Raw genomic sequence first — 21,508 nt, 5'->3', positions numbered from 1 at the left:
AATATAGTTAGCTGTATCTTTTGCTGAAGAGCAGAGTGGAGAGATCTTCATTCTCCTTCATCCATTAAATGTGTAAAGCTCAGCTTATAAAAATAAAAGCTGCTGTTTTCACACAGAAAATAGCTGTTTGAAACTATAAATGCCTCAGTGAGGATATGAAGAACATAATATTCTGGAGGGCGGGGGGGTGTTTGGTTTTTTGGATGGGTTGGCATGCAAAAGCAAAACTAATACCAATGATTTCATAATATGCACAGTTGTGGCTGTCATTTTGAAAAGATGATTTCCCAATGGCGTATACTATGGGTCATGCTTAATTTCTATCCCCCAAAAGGTTCAAAGCAGAAATTTCAAGAGCTGGCACTCTAATATATCCTGGTGTAGCATAGCCTGCCATTCACATATGTAACAGAAAATAAAAGCCAGTGGCATGAGCCATGATGAAAATGCTGGCAAAACAAGAAAGGTAGGAACTATTGGCAGACAAAAACGCTGTCCAAGATATAGGGGACAACCATTGCCATGGTGTATACAATGGAGAAAAAAAAAAAAAAAAAAAAAACAGTATTTAATTTGCCTTTCTGTTAAAAGCAACTGATACGATTATACTAACCATTCATCAACATTTTATATTTAATATCCAAAACTCAAGACATTTCATAAGCTAACATGCTAAATTATTTGAAAGTTAGGATTTTATAATGTGTCTAATGTTAAAAAAAGAGAGAAAATAAAGAAAGAGAGGTCATCTTGTGTGCCTCCACCATCCTGAAGACGAAGAAATTTCACAAATTTATTAAGCAATATGTAAACTCATTCCCCACTTACAATGAACAATTTTCTTTGTGAGATGAACAAATGTTTAGTCAGTGCAGAGAAAACAAATGTCACCTGAAAGCACAGGAGCAGTACACTGACACAGGATGAAGAGTTGTGCTACAATATATGCTGTGAATTCTTCAGCCAAAATATTTCCTTTGGACTAGAATCTGCCAGCAACAATGTAAAAACGAAGTTTGACTCCTAATCTCCAGGGGTCAAAATGTGAATTTAATCTCACTATTTGGATTCAAGTAATGGAAAGATGTTTAATGGATCTTTTTGGATGCCAGGTACTACTAATTGACAGCTGCTGCCTCATTTGAGTAATTTAAACTACAGTATTTATAATAAGGCCAATAAAAAGGTTTCAAGATAAGTTTTAATTCATTATTCTTTGAATAAAACCTTTGTAATTAAAACTAATATATTGAATATATATATATATATATATTTTCCCCCTGAAAGTACTACATAAACTTGGTGTACTGTATATGATGATGAAGTAATGTATCTGCTTCAACATAAGATGTGTAGTTCAAAGTGATCAGCACTTCATAGCTGAATGTATACACCTTGGCTGAAGTCCAGCATCATGACAAAGTTCACTCATTCTCAATTACTATCATAGCCTACTATAATCCTCAGATTTCCTCAAGCAAAACCAGTTTTTCTTGAGTCAGAATTGTTAAAACATTTAACACAAAGATCTTAAAGATAACTTCTCCAGTGATTACTTTGACTAAATATAAAATTTGCACTAATATCTGTTCCTATTTCTGCCATTAGTGACATGGGGCAGAGCTTTAATGATATTTCCATATAGAAAGTAATGTGAAATCAGGAGAATGTTTTTTCTCTTTAACTTTCATTCACAACTGCAGCATGTACTAAATGAAAACATATATCCATTAAATATTTTGGTGCCATGAATACCAATGACACTTGTGAAGATGACCTAATGTTCTTAAAGTATCCAGTGAACCTGGTATTACAGTCAAATGAAGGAAGAAAAACTAACATGTTTCCCAGTAATTAACATTCACCTCACCATGTGCGTATCAGAACCCTGAAAGCAGTTAATAGGGAAAGTATGTGATATGCCAGAGATACATTCCTTTGAACCAAAACAAACATTATCAGAAAAGCATTAATCCTCCAGTCCTATACCACACAACTTGTCTAGAGGAAGGAAAAAAAAATTCACAGGAGCTCTGAAGACATGGGAAAAAGAGTGGGGGAGAGGAAGGGGAGGAAGAAACAGATGACTCCATATAAAGGCAACATATTGGGACAATTCAAATTACTAAGGAGGGAGGAGTCAGACTCACTTCCAGCAGGAGTCAGGGCAGTGAAAGTGAAACTCCTGTGCCATCTCCTAAATTCTGGTGAGGTTATCCCACCATTCCATACTTAGTTCAGACTATACTCTCTTTTTATTGGCCATTTCTCTGACTCCCTCCAACACTCCCCTCAGTTACTCTCTGAGGCCAGCATCAGGCTATCTGCTCTCCTTGCATCTCCCCATATTCCATCTTCTTGGTCTTTCCTAATAGTTCATTGCCTGTTGCCTTCCCTCCTCCCCACATATACTTTATACCCAAAGCCACACCACTATTTAAACCACTGCAAGTTTGTGATTAGACCAGGCCTAAGAGAAGAGTCTGTACAATGGGTACTAGGGAGAAGCCCAACTATTACTAGGGAAGCTCTACCCACATCAGAAATGTTCTGAGGGACTGGAAAATACTTCCTTTTGTTGGAAATTGCAAGGACAAGGGAGCATAGTAGCAAGAAGGGTCAGGCCTGACTGATTTCCCAGTGAAGATTATGAACTAAACAAGAAGAGTCAGGGAATTTCAGTAAATGCAGGCCTCATTCCTCTCAAACACTTCCTTTTAACAACTTCTGGAGGAATTCCTGCCAGCTTTGATGCTGCATGGACTAGGACTCTTTTAGCCAATCCTGATCTACTCCCCTACTGAGAGATTATTTCTTGGCAACTGCAGTTAGGATGAAGCAGAATCCGTGACTCCAAAAGCAACAGACTAAGCAGTAAGTGAGCCAAAGAGCTCAGTGGATGGTTTTCTGGAGCCCTGAAAACACGTCTAACTGATTTGTAAGTAGTGCATTTTGTACATTCATCTGTCCTGTTAAGTAAGTCTAGACCAAGACTGGCTACGGGAACAGCAAGAAATGTTTGCCATTTTGGCATTCTCAACTTAAGTAAAGGCCTAATGCAGTAGAGGATTTTTCCCAAAAAACAGTTAACCTCATGTTGCCCAAAATTATTTAACTCTGCCAGAGGTAAACACTCTGTACTGCTAGTCACAAACTCAGACTAGAATTTATAGTAAGCAGATTTGAAGGCAAAAGTAATATTTCTATTCACATTATGACCTATGAACTGTTGGCTCCCTCTCTATGGAAGCAGAAAGTCTGGTCACATGAGTGACAAGAGCCTGCAGTGCTGAGTCTCTGGCAGCAGCATGACAATGGTCAGTCAGGCACTTGGGAAAAGAAGGCCACAACTTCACTCCCCCTCCCCCCATGCATGTCACCGTTAAGTCATTTTAAATGAAAAACATTGACACTATTCAAGGGCATTAATCTTATTTTGTCTTTGGAAGATGTGTGGTGAGGCATCATCTCTCCTAACCACACACTTTCAAATGTACAGGAAAAGTTTGAGTTTTTTTTAAGATACTCATCCAAAAAGGTTAATTTTTATTAATAGCTGAAAGTCAGACAGAATCCCACCACAACATAAATCCCTTTCCATTTTACTTTACTGCCATCTTTCCCTTGTCCTGCAGGGTTTTTTTGCTGGGGCTGAGGGGGTTTCCATATCTCTCTAATTTTCTTTGCTCCCTCGCTACGTGTGATCTTTGCTTCTGCCACTCTTGTGTTACCTTTCCAGCCCTACCTCTCTCTTCATCCAGAAATGCTGCAGCTAATAATGTCTTTGTCTACACCAAAGAGTGGGAGGACAAAGACAACACTCCCCATAGAATTACTGCTGTTCTGAGCAATAGTTGCTTATGAAGAGCGTGGGAGGGAACCAGTTCAACATATAGAGCTGGGAGGACCTCAACTCTGCCTCCACTCAGCCATTGGAATGTGGGGCAAATGGCAACACATCACACCCTGCTCACCACCAACTTAATAAGAGAAACTGGGAAAGAATACAACCTATGAGCAAAACCACTAAAACACTATCTGGCCTATTAATAGGCCAAAGTGTTGGCCCCCACTCATTCTGTGACGGCTCCCAGATGTTACTCTCCGGCTCCATACATTAAAAGTGCAGGGTTACTTTTACATTACACTTCAGATAGTTAATTTAAAATCCAATCAGTCAATCCTGATTGCAATCCTGTTCAATCCCAGTCCTAAAAAGAAATTAAGATCTTAAATGTTTTTATTGTGGTTGCTTTGGGTCCATTTATACCTATAATTAAAAAAAAAAACCAAACACATGATCACAAATAGTTAAACCATTAAGTAGTCAATGTAATGGAGTTTCCTTACAGAGGCATCTGGATTAGCAAAGGATACAGACCTAGTTAAGTCAATACGATTTCTTGGGTATACCAAATTATTGTAAAGACAGCCTTCATTTTTAATCAGGTGATAGAAAAGGTGCTCATTAAATAACACAGGCTATACAGGATATGAACTGAAAGATAACTGAATGGATCAGAAGGGCACAAGCCAATAGTTTAGCTGTGGGAAACATCTTACCAGTCATCTAACCAACCATGACAAATACTTTCCACACAAAGTCCGAAACTCTCAATCTAATACAGCAGTTCTCAAACTGTGGGTCAGGACCCCATTTTAATGGGGTCACCAGGACTGGCTTAGACTTGCTGGAGCCAGGGGCTGAAGCTCAAACCCGAGCTCCACCACCCGGGGCTGAAACCGAAACCCGAGCTCCACCACTCAGAGCCAAAGCTGAAGCCCAGGGGCTTCAGCCCTGGGTGGCGGATCTCAGGTTATAGGCCTTGACAAGTACCACGGAGGGAAAAATTCAGTGATTGTAGCACCTGCTGGTTTGCAATTCTAAGTTATAACACACACACACACACACGGTAAAGTGAACTTTCCTACCAAACAGACTTATTTGAATCACTTGATTTCAGGGTTGTGCTCTGATGTCCCTGCCTTTCACGCTCATTGGCAGCAGACTCTACAAGGGACCCCAGGGTGGGGTGTGTGTGTGTGTGCAGAGGAACTCAACCATGGGCATGTACATAATATTTTCATTCAGCCCTTTTTGAAGTGAGGGGAAGGGATGTAGGGGTCTGACACAAAGTCATAATTGGGTCCACAATGGCATCACTGAGAGGCAGGACTCCTTTGGAAGGGCTCGCAGCAGCCAAAATGTCAGCCAAGCTGTGGGAGGACTCTAACTCCATCTGTACGTCCAGATTTAAGGCAACCTTCTAACAACTTTTGGTGAGCCTTACAGTCATCTAGGGGAGGTGACATACAGTCATCTAGGGGAAGGGGAGACCAGCACAGGCTGTGGATGCTCTTCCTCCCTTTCTGCATCAGCAAGATCCTGTTGAACCGGCTCTTTGGAAGCTGGTATTGGACTCTGTACCAGAGTTGGGACCAAATGCCATGTGGTAGGATGGTGCTGTACTTCTTTCCGAAGCCACCAAACAGGAGTGCCTGGAATAAGCCCTGGAAACTTGGGGAAAGGCCCACAGGTTCCTTTAGGTCCACTGGACCGGTGCAGGTCCCCAGTGACCTCATGGTCAACCACTGGATGGTACTCCTGTGCCTGGACCCATGGAAGAAGTAGTAAGCGTGGCTTTGGAGGTCAGAAAAGGTAAGACCCAATCTCAAATTCAGAAGAGGACGAGTCTCCCTCCAGTGACTACAGGGGTGCAATTCCCAACAGTGCTGGCAATCGGTGCTTGGGCACTAGGAAGAGAACTGAGTGGAGCCCTAAGCCTTCTTGTTCCTTGAAGACTAATTACACCAGTTTGAAGCAGATAATATACTGTAGTTTTCGTATCTGCTATTTACATTGGTTGGAAGAAGCGGAGGATGCTATAACCTTGGTTTTGGAATTGCATTTAATTCTGAAGTTTAAGCCAGAATTAATTTTGCTGCTTAAGTTTCATTCTTCTGATGTAATATTGATCCAACACTTCAAAATTTTCTGCCACTTGCTCCGTATTTGAGGATCATCATACAGGGTCAGCCTATAGTTATGCTTGTTTGCAAGTGTCAGCATAACTTTCTCTATGGAAAATTGTATAAGATGGATCAGTCGTGAGGACAACTGGTTCAGACATGATGGCCACTAAGAAGGCAACCTTCACAGACATATGGGAGAGTAGCCATGTTATTAAAGGTTTGAAGGGAAACTTGGTTAATGCCAAAATGACCAAATTAAGATCCCATGCCAGAGCAGGGATTGTTATTTCTGTTATACGATAGAAAGTCCTACCTAGAACCTTTGGAAAATGTACAGCCAGTAGACAGGGGAAAACAGAGGGTCTATTGATTGAGGGTGGTAGGCATCACTTATCACCAAGTGTACTTTTAGGGAGCCAAAAGGAGAGACAGGAGGTGTCACGTTATTGATTTGAACTGGGACCATATAGAACATGGTTGCAACCAAAGTCCTGTAGTGGCACCAAGTCTTATATAAAGGGGGTCAAATGAGGTGTCTAAGACAAGGTTATGGTTTACTGGTTCTAATTATGCTGTCTATATGTGTGCATCAGTTTTGTAGTTGAAGTTATAAATATTGGCTCTAAACTGTCTGTATTTCAAACTTATGCTATGCTTCTGGGAGACATCCCAGACAAGCTGGTGTTAGCTTTGCCTAGCCTGCTTGATGGCCCATTAAGGACCATCAGCTGTACAACTGACCCATTGAGAGAAGGCAGATATGCCTTGCAACTCAGCAAAGTATGCAGGGACTGGCCCATGTGACTCCAGACTCCATTTTGCTGTAATTTTCCACAGTAAGGACAAAGAGGTGTTCTTGCAGCTGTAAAGGACTATAAAAGGCTAATGCCACTCCTCCAACTTGTCTTCAGTCCTGCTTCTTAACTCTGGAGGGACTTTGCTACAAATGGAAGCTCTACACAAAGGACTGAATGATCCATCCCAGCTGTGGATGTACTCCAGAGACTTGATTTGAACCTGCAGTTTATTCCATCTCTGAACCAAGAACTTTGCCATTACTGCATGTAATTGATTCCATTTAACCAATTCTAGCTCTCATCTATATCTTTTTTCTTTTATGAATAAACCTTTAGATTTTAGATTCTAAAGGATTGGCAACAGCATGATTTGTGGGTAAGATCTGATTTGTATATTGACCTGGGTCTGGGGCTTGGTCCTATGGGATCAGGAGAACCTTCTCTTTTACTGGGGTATTGGTTTCCATAATCATTTGTCCCCATAACGAGTGGCACTGGTGGTATACTGGAAAACTGGAGTGTCTAAGGGAATTGCTTGTGTGACTTGTGGTTAGCCAGTGGGGTGAGACCAAAGTCCTCTTAGTCTGGCTGGTTTGGTTTGCCTTAGAGGTGGAAAAACCCCAGCCTGGGGCTGTAACTGCCCTGTTTTAAGTGATTTGTCCTGAACTGGCACTCTCAGTTGGGTCCCGCCAGACCCGCACCGTTACAGGAGGTTTACAGGGTGATCAGAAAATCTAGAACAGTGGGACTGTCCAATTCTTTGAGGACATCCAAAGATGATGGGGCTGTCTGAGTTGACTGATTAAACTGTTGCTTGAAATCTGACCAGGGGTACATAAGCTCTGGCTCTGAGTCCAGAGCTGCTCCAATAAATTCTATGGTCTGTGAAGGAATCAAAATGGACATCTCTGCATACACTCAGGTTCCCATTGACATTAGAAGACTGAGGAGGGATGAGGTTGATGCCAGTACCTCCAGATGAGATCTCCCTGTCAATAGATAGTCATCTCAGTAAAGAAAGAATATCAAGCCAGAGAGTCAGAAGCATAGACTAGCTGTTACTAGTCCAAAGAGGAGCACCCTGTACTGATGATTTGGACGTACAGTGAATACCAGGAATGATCTGTGAGGGGATGAATGCGGATATGAAAATAGGCATCGTTCATGGCTGGGACAAAGTACTTCTCCTCTGCTCTCTTAGGAGTAAGTGTACATGTTGCTGGAGTATGCCACATGACAATGGCAGGTTCCAGGATGGCTCCATTAACAGGAGTGCCATTCTACTAAGTCTTGCACTCTATAAAATATCCAGGAGTCTGGGAGGCGTCTCCTGAATTTCCTCTAGAGGACTCTGGAGCTCATCCACAACTGTCCTTAACAGATGTTGAAACTGGTTAGGGTCATCTGTAGGAGACTGCGAGGCCAGGCAACCGCCTCTTCAGATGATGATGATACAACGCCTGTTGGAACCTGGGCTAGGACTGGATCTTGTCCTCCCTGCTTCCCTCTTCTTCCCTAGGCTCTTGCAGGAGCTCTAATTGTGTGTGGGCAGGGGACAGGAGGGAGGGGAGAGGGAACTGTGTAATTCTCAATGAGACCACACCGATTCCAGATATAGCTTGTACAGGTCCCACAGTCCTCAATAAGGCCAGTGAGAGGAACCTAACATGGACTGAGGAGGTCCCCAACACACAGGGTTACCAGTAGTCCGAGGTGGGGACCACATCTTATGAGGTCATTGTAGAGCCCAGGAGATTCTGGATGCTCTATCTGGGCTCACCTCTCTTGGTGGTGATGTCAATCCTTACATCATGTCAGACTCCCCTGAAAATAGAAATGTGGGCTCCAGTTACAATGGTGGTGCCGTTGGTACCATCAATATAGAAAAGCATTTGTCAGTTGCCATCAGTGGATGGGGATGAAGAGTCTTTTCCCTGTGCACCTTGGAAGCCACTGTGTCCTTAAAAGCTTGCACTGGTATTGGTGATGCATGGTGTTTGGGCATCCTTTGTTAGTACTGGTGGTTGTCCTAACCTTGGCTCACATCTGTCTTTGCTCAGTTCCAATGATGCCGATGTGGAGACACTCTCACTCTTTGGAGACTGCAGGTCAGTGCTGTAACCGTTATGGGCTCTAGAGCAGTGGTCCACAAACTTTTAACCTCATGCCCCTCCTTACCCTGGTCCGTGCCCCCCACCCCAGCTGAGGTTGGGGGGACGATACTAGAAGCAGGGCCGCAGCCTGGGGCTGAGAGATGGGATTGGAAGTGGGACTGTAGCCAGAGGCCAAGGCTGGGGGGCAGAGTTGGGGCCACGAGCAGAGCTGTGGCCAGGCCTTGAAGCTGGGAGTCAGGGTCGGGAGTGGAGCTGGGTCTGGGTCCTACAGCTGGGGGTTGGGGCTGGGAACAGAGCCAGTCAGGGCTGTGACTGGGTGCAGAGCTGGGGCCATGCCTGGGGGTGGAGCAGAGCTGAGGGCAAAGCAGGGCTGGGTGGTGTAACCGTTCCCTCTCCACCTCCCTGTGGATGCTGATCCGAGCCCCGTCACCACCCCCCAAAGGGGGGACGCACCCTACATTTTAGGCACCACTGCCCTTTTGTGTCATTGGAACCTGGTGCAAAGAGTCATCAGACTTAGGCATCACAAAAGCAGACCTCATCTTCAAGGTGGTTCTGGAGGGCAATTTCTCTTTAGACTCTTGAGAGGGCATTTTACCCTCACAGCGAGCTTGGAAAGGGGAGTCCTTAGTTCTGCCTTTGCTTGCCCCTGTATTTGAGGTAGTGGTGCTGGGCAGAATGCTCTGATGCCTCTGCCTGGTGTACATAGAGTTTGCCTGGCCTAGATTGGACTGGGACCTCAAAGCATACTCTACTGGATATTTCCCAAATTTCTGTTCCTACTCTTGCCGGGTTTGGCTGGGCAAGGAGCCACAGATACTGCACTCAGTGGAAACATGAACTTTTCCAAGGAAGTACAGGCACTTCTGATGGTCATAGATGACCGGGAAGGATTGGGTGCAGGAGACAGCTCTTAAGTCTGAAATCCTGGACATAATCTGAGTCCCATACCAGGAAGGAGGCAGTCTGAAATCTAACTAATACCTAATTAGCTTTTATTTTAGAATATTTATAGATTCAAAGTTGAAGGGGCTCACTGGACACTGGAGGACTAAGCCTCAGGACCATGTGGCAACTGGAGAGTTCTATAGCACTCCTTATATCCTCGGTCCAGAGCATGAGGTGAGGAGGAACACAGGTGCAGGCCAAGATAAACTATTAGCAAAAGTCTTCCCATCTCAGGTGCATGAATACCCATGGTGGAATACATATAGGGACCAGTACTCGAATAACCATAATTTCTCCCTAGGGTGGCATCCCTGTACCTGGACCACTTAAAAACTTGCTTCTGCAAGAATCGTCACTGAAGGAGCTCCTCATAAGTGTAGTTTCCAAGTTCTAACATTATGATGTTCTCTCCACTCTAATACCAGCCACAATGTTTCATTCATAGGCTTCTCATACAACTGTCTCAGCACTTTTCCATGCTGTTTCCGTCTTCCTGAATGCCCTCCTTAACTGTTCCACAAGTCCATGCTCCTCTCCACATTCAAGCCACTCCTCAAGTACTCACTTTGACATCTACAAGAAGCAAGCCAAACAACAGTAGACAGGTAGATGGACAGTTGGCTGTAGTTTATAAACAGAGTATGCACAGGTGACCAATCACTGTATCCATTTTCTCAACTGTTGTGATAACTGGGGACTAGTAGGCCTACCTCCTTTATGAGTTTAACTGTGGGGAAGTCGATGGAAGTTTATGAAATGGTCCAGTCTCGTGTAATAAAAAATAGTAATTGGAAAAGGTAACAGAAGTCCAACTTGGCCTGTTACATAACACCGATTATAAAATCGGTAAGAATGAAAAACAAAAATTAACTTAGTCTAAACAAAAAGGCTTTACCAATGTAAAACTCAAGGACTGTGTTAACAAGAAAACAAGAAAAATATGGGACCAGCAGTTAATGGATCAAACTTGGCATGTCTGAAATTAGACCTAATTCGAGAACAAAAGGAGAGGATGGACTATTCCGCCCATCGGCACTTAAAGGGTGGGACTTTGACGGATTCCAAGAGGGGGAAGACTGCTAGGACTCTGCTGTGCTCCCAAGACTTCATCCTTCTCCCACGGATCACAAAAGGTACTACATCATCATGAAACCTAGAGCTGAACAGGGAAGCGTGGCTTTCACTGCTGCATCAGTGTGTTCTTTTCTGCTCCACTATCTTTCCTCCTGTCCACTGTCTCACAGCTTTCCATTTGATCCTGAGGTCAGCTGTACCATACAGCACCAACACAATGAGATGAGATGGCACATTTAGCTCTGGCCATCCTAAGGACCAGCCAGACAACGCTGCACATTCCAGACTGGAAGATAAGTCTGGGCAATTGCTGTCATGGCTAACCTGTCACCTCAGAGCATCCATTTGTGACTGACCTGCATCCGAAATCCTGCCATCAACCAACACTGTATTTCCCCAACCTTTGTTCTCATTTCTCTTCTTCTCCTTGTGTCTGTTTGTCAAAAGCAGGAAAAAGGAGGCACTCTTCAAATCTCAGAACTGAGTAACAAAAAACATCCCTTTGCTTCCCACCAGGTCCCTCCCCCCCAAAACATTTTAGTGACACCATTCAATAACCAAATTGGTAGCATTACTCTAAGGGATTACAATGCAATGGCAATAGGAAATTCATTCTAACGACAGGAGTAGGCATGTGGTGTTCGGGGCCTGCAATGTGCAGGCAGTCAGACTAGATCAGGGGTCTCAAACACGCGGCCTGCGGAGGAGTTATTTCCTGCAGCCTGCCATACTGACTGAGGGCCTGAGCTCCTGACTCAGTGTTTGTTGCCCCGCCCTGACCTAGGGCCTGGGCTAAATACTCCTGCTGGTTGCTCAGCCCTGACCGAGGGCCTGAGCCCCTGACGTAGCATTGGTGCCCCGCCCTGAGCCAAGATCAGGCTTACTGTGTCTTCCAGGACCGCAAGGGCTGCAGAGGGAGACCCTGCAGCCGGACGAAGTACCCAAGCACCAGTGTGTAGTGAGCCGGTGTGGCTCCCCGCCGCCCCGGAGAGGGTCGAGCCCTGGCAAACCCTTGTACAGTGTAGATCATCATCAGTGTTACTGACCACATAAGGAATAGTTACAGGTGTTCATATTTTATTAAAACCCCTCTTTGCATTACAGTTTTAAAAAAGTTAATACATTGATTTTTAATAGCATACTATATTACTCTTCATTTTTGACTATACACCTTTACCTCGATATAACGCTGTCCTCGGGAGCCAAAAAAATCTTACTGCGTTATAGATGAAACCGCGTTATATCGAACTTGGTTTGATCCGCCGGAGTGCACAGCTCCGCCCCGCCTGGAGCGCTGCTTTACCGCATTATATCCGAATTAGTGTTATATTGGGTCGCATTATATCAGGATAGAGGTATACTTTTGCATCACTGTATGAAAAGGTTTCAGTGATGCGGCCCTCGGGCCAATGTACTAGTCCTCATGTGGCCCTCATGGTGATTTGAGTTTGAGATCCCTGGACTAGATGATCTTGATGGTCCCTTCTGACCTTAAAGTCAGAGTCTATGAGTAGTGATACTATGGTGGTTATGGAGGGAGTCAGCATAAATGGTTGTTTCCATACTTTAAAATTATGGATTTCTATTGAGTTTATTCCTTACTCTAAATTCCCTGGGTTTTATAAACACAATACATTTACAACATTCCTGTAAAGTATTCTACCCTAAATTACTGATATGTACTCAATGTACTTGCTGAGCATTTTTTTTAATTTGAAAAAAAAAAAATTCAAATTGTAATTAAGGAAAAAAAAAAAAGACATCAACAGTAAACAAGAAGACCCAAGGGAATGTTACCATGCAGTATTTCTAATGAAGTTATGCAATACCAAATAATTTTTTAATTTAACTTTTAGGGACAGATTCACCACTATGCTCTGGCTGCTTTATACCACTATGGAGCAGTGCAAAGTAGCCGTGCCTGTACTCCAGCTTTCCATTCCTTCTTGCTCTCCACATTCCCTTGCATTTCTTTCCCAGTTTTACTGTCTCCTGTGCTCCTTATTGAGCACATCTGGGGCAGTGGGTAGTCCATGAAGACAAATATTTTTATAAATGTATCGGTTGAAGCATAAGAATAAAATCTTTGGAGAAACTCCAGTTTCTGCCCTCTTTAAAAATAGCCACAACCCTGTTTTTCCCTCAATGAAAGCAATCAAGCTACCCTCAGGAAAGACAGAGGCTCTCCTATCCTGTCAGAAATCTCAGAGGAATAGGTGAATGGAAGCAGTGAATAAGCTTTTAGCTATGGAGAACATCTGCACAAATAATCTACCCCTTAGCAAGGAAGGAGGACTAGTAATGGACAACACCAAGAAGGCTGAGGTATTGAACGCCTATTTTGCTTCAGTCTTCACTAAAAAGATTAATTGTGACCAGATGCTTAGCACAAACATGATTAATATTACAATGGGGAAGGAACCGAAGACAGATTAGGGAAAGAACATGTGAAAGAATATTTAGGTAAATACGATGTTTTCAAATCAGCAGGGTCTGATGGAATTCATTCTAGGGCAAACACCTAGAAGATAATAAGGTGGTAAGTAACAGTCAGCATAATTTATCAAGAACAGGGTAACAAGCCTTGTGGATGGGGAAGCAGAAGATGTGGTATATCTTGACTTTAATAAGGCTTCTGATACGATCTCAGGTGACCTCATAAACAAACTAGAAGATAAGGTGATAAGTAACAGTTAGCATGGATTTGTCAAGAACAAATCATGTCAAACCATGATTCTATACTTAATGAACTGAAGCAAATCTCTGAACTGTTAGTAAACCTGACCTCTGAGGAAGGTTGAAAAACTAAGTATGCTAGTCCGGGGGGGGGGGGGGGGGGGCAGAGGGAGGAAGGAGTAATGTAGTAATAGGCTTAATCTGCAGCCAGGGAGATTTAGGTTAGATATAAAGGACAAACTATAAAGGATAGTTAAGTACTGAAATAGAGTTACCATGGGAGGTTGTGGAATCCCAGTCAGTGGAGACTTTTGACAGGTTAGACAAACACCTTAGGTCCTACCTCATGACTGGGGGATGGACTAGTTGACCTTTTGAGGTTCAATTCCAGCCCAGCATTTCTATGAATATAGTATCAGAGGGGTAGTGGTTTTAGTCTGGATCTGTAAAAGGCGACAAAGAGTCCTGTGGCACCTTATAGGCTAATCCACGAAAGCTTATGCTCCAATACTTCTGTTAGTCTTTAAGGTGTCACAGGACTCTGTCGCTTTTTACATTAATATAATAGGAATTCCACCCAAAAACTAAAAATCTTAAGTACATGAAAAATGGAATTATAATGGAAACAGTTTTGTACTCTTAAATACAGATGTGGCTTCCAGGTGCCAACTGTAATATTAAAGTTGAAGCAAGGTGATTAAAACAGTGACACATCAATCCAGGGGAGGGGGGAAAAGACCTCAAAAGAGTGCCAGAATATCCAAGTAAATCAAATCATTTATTAACTCAATAGTCTTGTGTGCTTTATAATAATTTTAAGATGGGTTAAATATTGCATCCATAACAATTGGGATAAGACAAAGGTAATCAATAAGCAGACCATAGGCCAAATCCAGACCACCAGACACTTCTGAACAGACCCTGAAACCTCTTTATTTACTTATTATCATTATTATAATATTTTACTATTTTCTCTAGAGTCTGGATCTTGATAAAGAAATTTGGACTTTCACAAAAAATAACTGACTACCCCAGGATAAGATCTAGAGATACATATACTAACTACAAGACCCTCAACACCACGGTGCTGAATAAAATAAGAGAAAGTATTACCACTTACCCTCTTTGGCCCACTAAAAATCTTCCTGGTGTTTTCCTTAGCTTTATCGCCTTGTTTATTTGTGGACTTCTTATTGCTTTCAGGCACACCAGATGAATCCTCTGAAAAATCCAGTAGATCTGTAAAGGTAAATATAATGAAAAGATATTCTAGCAGTCAGCCACTTTCCACAAAATTCTGTTCTTGTACCTAAACTGCTACATTTTAAGGTGCTGAAATTATAGATTAGTTAATGACATTCTCAAATTTACAATAGTTTTTTGAAACTGCTTGAGACTACAATGCAGCATTTAAACATTTGACAAAAACCTGATGTTAAGAAGGTTTTAGTTTATACTTGGTTATAGCATGAGAAGTCAAATTTCTACCCAAACACTGGTTCAAGACCTATACTTGAAAAGGTTAACCGATCTTGAAAGAATTTATACTGTTTCTAACTGGTTTCTGGGATAGCAGAACTAAGAGCTTTATAAAGCTAATATTTCACAAGATAAACGGAAGTTATATTGGAAAAGAAGTGGAATAAATCAAGATGAAAGTCTATGTTTTTAAAGTACATTACCCTGTAATGGGTAAAGGTTGGAAACAAAAATATATACTACTGGAAGTCTAACAATTGAGAACATTTCAAGCCCTCAGAGTTCATATACCAAACCTTAAAACTGACAGTGGCCTTTCATATTGACAGCTTTTTTGGCACAGGCAAGTAGTGTATAGTAATCTCACCCCTTCGGATTATACAAGTTTATCAGTCAGTCATCAATCTGAATCTTTGTAAAAAAAATTGCTTTAATTAAATTTATCTTTGTACAAATTTATGTTCATACCTCACTTTTGAGAGGAATGCAAATATTACTCAGAAGTATAGTGGATATACTTTTGAATCTTAACTATTTCTAGTGGCATTCCCACTTAATAGACAGCTTGCTAGAAATAGGTGAGAAAGGTTTGCAGATGGAAGGAACTAGTTGGCAGTGGTCTCAGGGGTTCTCTTTTCAGTATACCCAGACTCTGCTGCCCAGATCCCTCTGGTACTCAAAATTTTGGTTGTAGATCTCCAACATTAATTCATATGACCCTGCCTTCTCTTCAAGATGGAGTAGACAGGAGAAAAGAATTTTCATTTGTGTTGCAGGGTCGTAAGCATAAAGGCTTGGAAACTAGTCTGCATGTTCTTTGATTTGGTGCTACTCAGATGTTATCACAGACTTTATTTGGGAAGTGGAGGCAGGAACAGAGAACACAAAATTAAACTCATGTTGTTTAAATAAAAAAAACTGACCATGGGTTTACTCCTAGTGAGCTACCCTTATTTTAGAACTGTAAGACATGCAAGCATGCTGGATCAATTGCTCTATTAAGTTATTTTGACTTTTCCACACCCACACACCAACAAATATTGAACGTTAGGCAATATGTTTTTCACGATACAGGTATCTGAACTCACTATGCCTGTAGAAACCATTAACATTTTCAGATACTTTTTGTTACAATTTGAAAATTGTTAGATTGATACCTGCAATAGTATTTGAAACAGTTTTAGACTAGAGCTCAAAATCCTACAGTAATATAATATTCTTTCATTATAGTAAAATAATCCAAAAAGTCTTAAAATTTAGCAGTAGCCCAAGGGAATCAATGTGCCTAATGTGCCATTAAAAAACAGTACAATTGCCTACCAAGTGACAAATCAATCGTAGCTATAGTAATAGAAACAAAAAAGCAGGCATGAAGCCTGCAGTGCTGCTGCTGTGGCTGGCTCACTGAGCATGCACTGGGTTTCATGCAGCAGGATTCCATGATAAGTTACATATTCTAATGGCATTAATTATGATCAGGGCTTCTTACCTTCTCTGTGAAATTACATAACCAGTAAATGGATCTGAAATGATGTCAATTTCTTAGGTAATCCTACAATCAAACATCAAAAGCAAGCCAAATACTGCCTAATTAGGTCATCTTAAGGATCCAACGCAGCTTCAAACTGCATTTAGTTGAACAGCAAGAAAAACGGACTCCTCTGCATTTCAGATCCCTTGCTCCATTTATCAAAAATCCAGCATATTAGATTTTTATTAGTGATCCATTAAGTGCATTTTGAAATTTGTGATTTTTTTTTTTTTTTTTAAATCAGCACTTCAAGATGACTTAATTTGATAGTATTCAGGGAGCCCACCAAGCTAGTGCCTGTCACGGTCAGCAAATAAGGAAACTTTCTGATTTGTCCACTAAAAGTTACTGTACATGTATGACACCACTATCTATATTCAATATTGAAACATGTGCAAGTTTAAATTAGGTCATCTTTACCCAGGGTCAATTCTGAAAAAGTCTAATCTTAGAGATTAATTTTAAAAATATTTAGGGATTTATATATATCAGAGATTGAAAGCTCCTCCCCCCCCCCCAACCTCCAAATATCAAAAACCTAGCCATGAAACAATCTCTGAGAAAGCTGACAATGTTATGAAGGTAAAAGGTCTTGAGGCAATTGGTCACCAATTTATGGAAAGGTCAGTATTTAAAAAAAATCCTTAGCACCCACTCAGCAAGCAACAAAAAAATTTTAATTGAACTATTTTATGCAATAAAAATTATTGCATAAAATAATCTGTTTTAGAGGAAGATAAGTTTACAGTAACATTTAGAACAAGGCGATCAGTCAAACAGCTTATTTCCTGAAGTTTCTTCAAAGCATCTCACGTAGAAACATATTTATAATGTATGATTTCAATGTTATGTAATGTCTATTTTCATAGGCTGTTTCCCTCACACTTCTTTGGAGAACTGTCCCAGGGAAAAATGTGTCTTCCTAAATCCCGTGAAAGTGGGTTTCTTTTACTTTTTTTGGTGGTCTGCAGGACCACTGCAATTGACAAAAATTTCATAAGAAAATTGGGAAACTGGAATATAGGGAAGAGAAAAAAAGGATCTATAAAGGGGCACGCTTACAGAATATGGAAAAATAAAAACTAAAAATACTGCTATAGCAGTATTAGAATTTCCAAAACCTAAACATTTTTCTTTTGTAAGACCTTTGGAAAGATAGAAGAAAATGAATAGAATAGGCATTTTCCATCGTTTTCCACAGCACACAGAGTTTCATTTTACTCTTAATCTCAGATTCTGAAATGCTCCTTGATTAAGGCCTGCCTATCCTTGTGATTAATTGAAATTCCTCTTGGTTGAGAGACCATTCCCTTTGATTTTCAACCTGTGTAGCCAGTCTGTCCTGGTATTCAACATTTTCTATGCACAGCCTTGATAGAATCACATTGTACTTTGGCCACTGAAATATTATTGCTTTTAAACGTAGTGGAGTTTTGGCTCTAGACAAACAAACAATTTGTTTACTTTCTTGTAGGGGAAATTAGTTGGGTAGTATCATTGTTTTGCAATTTTGTAGGACTGCATTGTGGAGTGAAAAAGTTTTTCTCCATCCTGATGCTAGACTGCCTTTTAATCAGACTATTTTGGGCTGCAACTGAAGAACTGGACACGAGGGAATTCTTAATTGGGAGTCAAAGCATAGATACAAGATTTCAGGCTTATAGCAACTCCGGAGTGCCTCAGTGTTTGGAAAATGTTGCTATGGAAAAGACTAGGAACTTGGAGCCTGGAAGATTTTTATCCCTTTTTGTGTTTTTGCCTTAGGTGGACCAATTCTTCACGTACACAGGTGAACAAGAGTAACGTCTGGAAGGGACTTGATTCAGGGAAACATTCTGATTCACACTGAATCCTTTGTGGACTAATATTGCCTCCTTATAGTCTTATCAGATTTCCAGTGGAGTAACTCTAGAAACCTTTAAAGGTGTATGACTGGATGTAAGCTTTTTTCTTCCCATCTGTCAACATTCAGAATAAAATGAAAGGAATAGTGCATTTCTACTTAGCCTGAATGTTATTCTAAGAATATTTTCTAGGGTTCTGTAATTTGGCACAGATTTTTGTTTGAAGTCTTACAAAAAACAATGGGATATGTTTAGACAGATCAGGAACCAAGTTGGAGCATGGCAGAAGTGTTGCATGGGTTCTGTAGAAAGCCAGATTCCATTTTTAAATATGCTGCAAACTGAGGTATAAATTCAACACTGCTGTGAACTGAGGGCAGTATTTAAAACCCCCATTAATGCCAATGGGAGTTTTGCACCAAGATGGGGTGGAATAGAACCTTTATGCAGGAAAGGACATTTTTTCCCAATACCTTATTTTATATCAGTGGCAAAATATGTTCACCGTTAGGGCAGAAACACCAGTTGTCCTATCTTTCTTCCTCTTTCACCTTCCTGTTTATCTCCTTTACATTTTTCCCTCTGCATTTCATTCCCTGTAACAATATTCAGTTCCCAGGCCCCATTGGGATTCACTCCCATCTGCTTCCCCCTACTGAAGTGATCAGCAATGGGAGTGATAAAACTCACAAAGTAACACTAGACCTTAGAGTTAATATCTTTATGAGATTATGACAGTGCTAAGCAGTGTAGTTCACATTTAGTGCTTGAAGGAAAAACAACCAAATTCTTGTGAAATTCCAAGGGTTCTGGGATCTTACATTGTCTCCTGCTGTGGGTTGGAGGGGAAAGATACTCCATGCCCACCCACACTTGCTAAAATGTTTGACATCTTGAATCTTCAGGGCCATAATCTCCTAGAGAAGGAAAAGCCTGACTGCTCTGAGTTCTGGAAAACGTATATAATGTTGTAGGGTCTGCTGGATGCCAAGCTTTGTGAAACGTGTTCGGTCTCAACTGTGCTTCTCAGTCTGTCAAAGGGTCTATTTCTAAGAGAGATGAAATAACATCCCTTGATTATATTCTGTGGATGAGTCCTCCTTTTCAGAGGGCTGTCTAAACAGTAAGGGTGCGTCTGATTGTCCATGTTTTTGGAATATTTCAGCCTATCAGCAAAAAGCTTTAAGCTTGATGAATTTAAGCTTGTTCATCAGATGAGGCCATAGACTATCACAGACAGCCTGGTTTTCAAAAAATGACTGACACCAGAGAGTGCTCTCCAAATAGCAACAATAAAACTATTTTTTGTATGTGGGGAAAAGGGAGATGCCAGCTCAGGCACAGAAACTGGGAGCAGAAGCAGGAGCCCTTTGATCTCGAGTAGGAGGATCTAATCAGATTGCTCAAACAATGGAAAAAACAAGCTGTTGATGCTAAGGACCTTCCCTTCCTAATCCCTCAAGTCTCTCTCCCTTATTTCTCAATGTAGCATGAGTCTGGTAGGAGGAAACAGCAAGAAAATTCAAGTTTTTTGGTTCTGAGCTCAAAATTTATGAATCTAGGTTCAACCTTTAAGTCCAGTAGTAATCATTTAAATGGACCTCCTGTGTAGCATAGGCCACAGAATTTTACCCAGAACATTTTGTCTTGAGCCCAATAACTTGCAGCTGAATTAGGGCATCAGTAGAAAGACCTCTGCTTTCCAAGCATGGAGACAGAACAGTGGGAAGGTGATATTGTAGCATTGTGGTTTACAGGCCAAGAGATGCAACCTGTTTTCAATAGAAAGAGGAATCTTTTCCTCTGGCATGAGATTAAAAGGAAGATAAACCATTTTTTTGATAACTATGGAGCATAGGCACCCATGACAGACAAGCAGAAGCTAAACTCCTACTTTTTTGAACTAGTGAGTACTGTAATTCAAGAGACTAAGAACTTTAAGGATATCATAATTAGGTTACAATTTAAAATTAAGTAGATTTAAGCTTAAAATCTTATCAAATCCAGAAGAATATTGCTTACCTGCATTAGTGCTCAATTGGGTGTCCTGGGAAAAATTCTCATTGCCATCAGAACTAGACTGAAATGAGGAAGATGGTGCTGTTCTATTTCGTTTTTTGTTAGGTTTCCTTTCTGCTAACTGCCAGTCATCTTCATCATCCTCACTTTCACTCAAGTCATCAAACCCAAAGTATTTAATTTTATAATTGGAGCTTCCAGAGCCTCCTTCATCTCCCCCACCCTCATCATGGTCTTCAAACCCAAAAAACTCCAGTTTGACGTCCTTTTTGGATTTTGTATTGCTAGGTCGAAACCTGGTTGTAGTCTTGGTAGTAGCAATGTCTGCTTTCTTTCTTAGACGTCCAGCCTCTCCCAAGTCAGTAGGAGCTGCTGTAGTGAATTCATCAATACGTTCCATTGTATCCTGTATGGTAACATTACAAACTGACAAGCAAGATGGATGGAGAACAGTGTAGTCTCTAGTACGCCCAACTGTCCCTCTAAAACTGGTCCCACTACTCAAAACAGCTTTTCTTGCTGGGTTCAGACCATCATTATTTGATTCATTATTTGCTTTGGATAAAGACTGACTACTGCCATCCATTAGCTTATCAAAATTTGTTGCCCCCTGTTTTGTTTTGTTGGATCTACAATATGTCCTACAGTTGCTTGGCCTAAGAACAGTTTGCACAAGTTCTTCACTAATGGCTTCCTTTGGATTTTCCATATCTTCTTTATCAAACTCTTCATCCTTGTTCTTAATATCTGAGAAATGTTCACTATCAAAATCTAACATATACTCTCCAGCTGTGGAGTCTTCAACTTCATCCTCCCATTCATACAAATGAGTTCTTAATGGCCCCTTAGTCTGAGATATATCTGATAGAGAGTCTGAGCTTTTCCCAATACGGGAGTCCCAAGAGTCAAGTAAGTCCTTGGTTTCTATGTTGTACCCAGAAACGTCTGTGGTTTCAGCATTGGTTTCATTACTGTCTTCAGCATTCTTGTAGATGAAGTGACTGTTCTTATTATCTTCACTAAAATTCTGTATTTTATCTACAAAAAAGAGAA

General features: G+C 41.2%; 1 protein-coding gene across 1 annotated transcript in view; it reads right to left on the bottom strand.

The window, feature by feature from the left end:
• The window catches only part of WAPL (WAPL cohesin release factor), a 124,316-nt gene that overhangs the window by 42,620 nt on the left and 60,188 nt on the right, over positions 1 to 21,508 (bottom strand). Inside the window, exons 3-4 of the mRNA XM_034775533.1 lie at positions 20,459 to 21,493; positions 14,703 to 14,821 (exon numbers count right to left, since the gene is read on the bottom strand). Coding sequence (XP_034631424.1) covers positions 14,703 to 14,821; positions 20,459 to 21,493 — 1,154 coding nt within the window. The remainder of the gene's footprint in view (positions 1 to 14,702; positions 14,822 to 20,458; positions 21,494 to 21,508) is intronic.

This window comes from Trachemys scripta, chromosome 7, assembly GCF_013100865.1.
Source record: "Trachemys scripta elegans isolate TJP31775 chromosome 7, CAS_Tse_1.0, whole genome shotgun sequence".
NCBI classification, from domain to species: Eukaryota; Metazoa; Chordata; order Testudines; family Emydidae; genus Trachemys; species Trachemys scripta.
The sequence above is the reverse complement of the archived record's forward strand: the minus strand, read 5'-3'. Positions and strand labels throughout refer to the sequence as shown.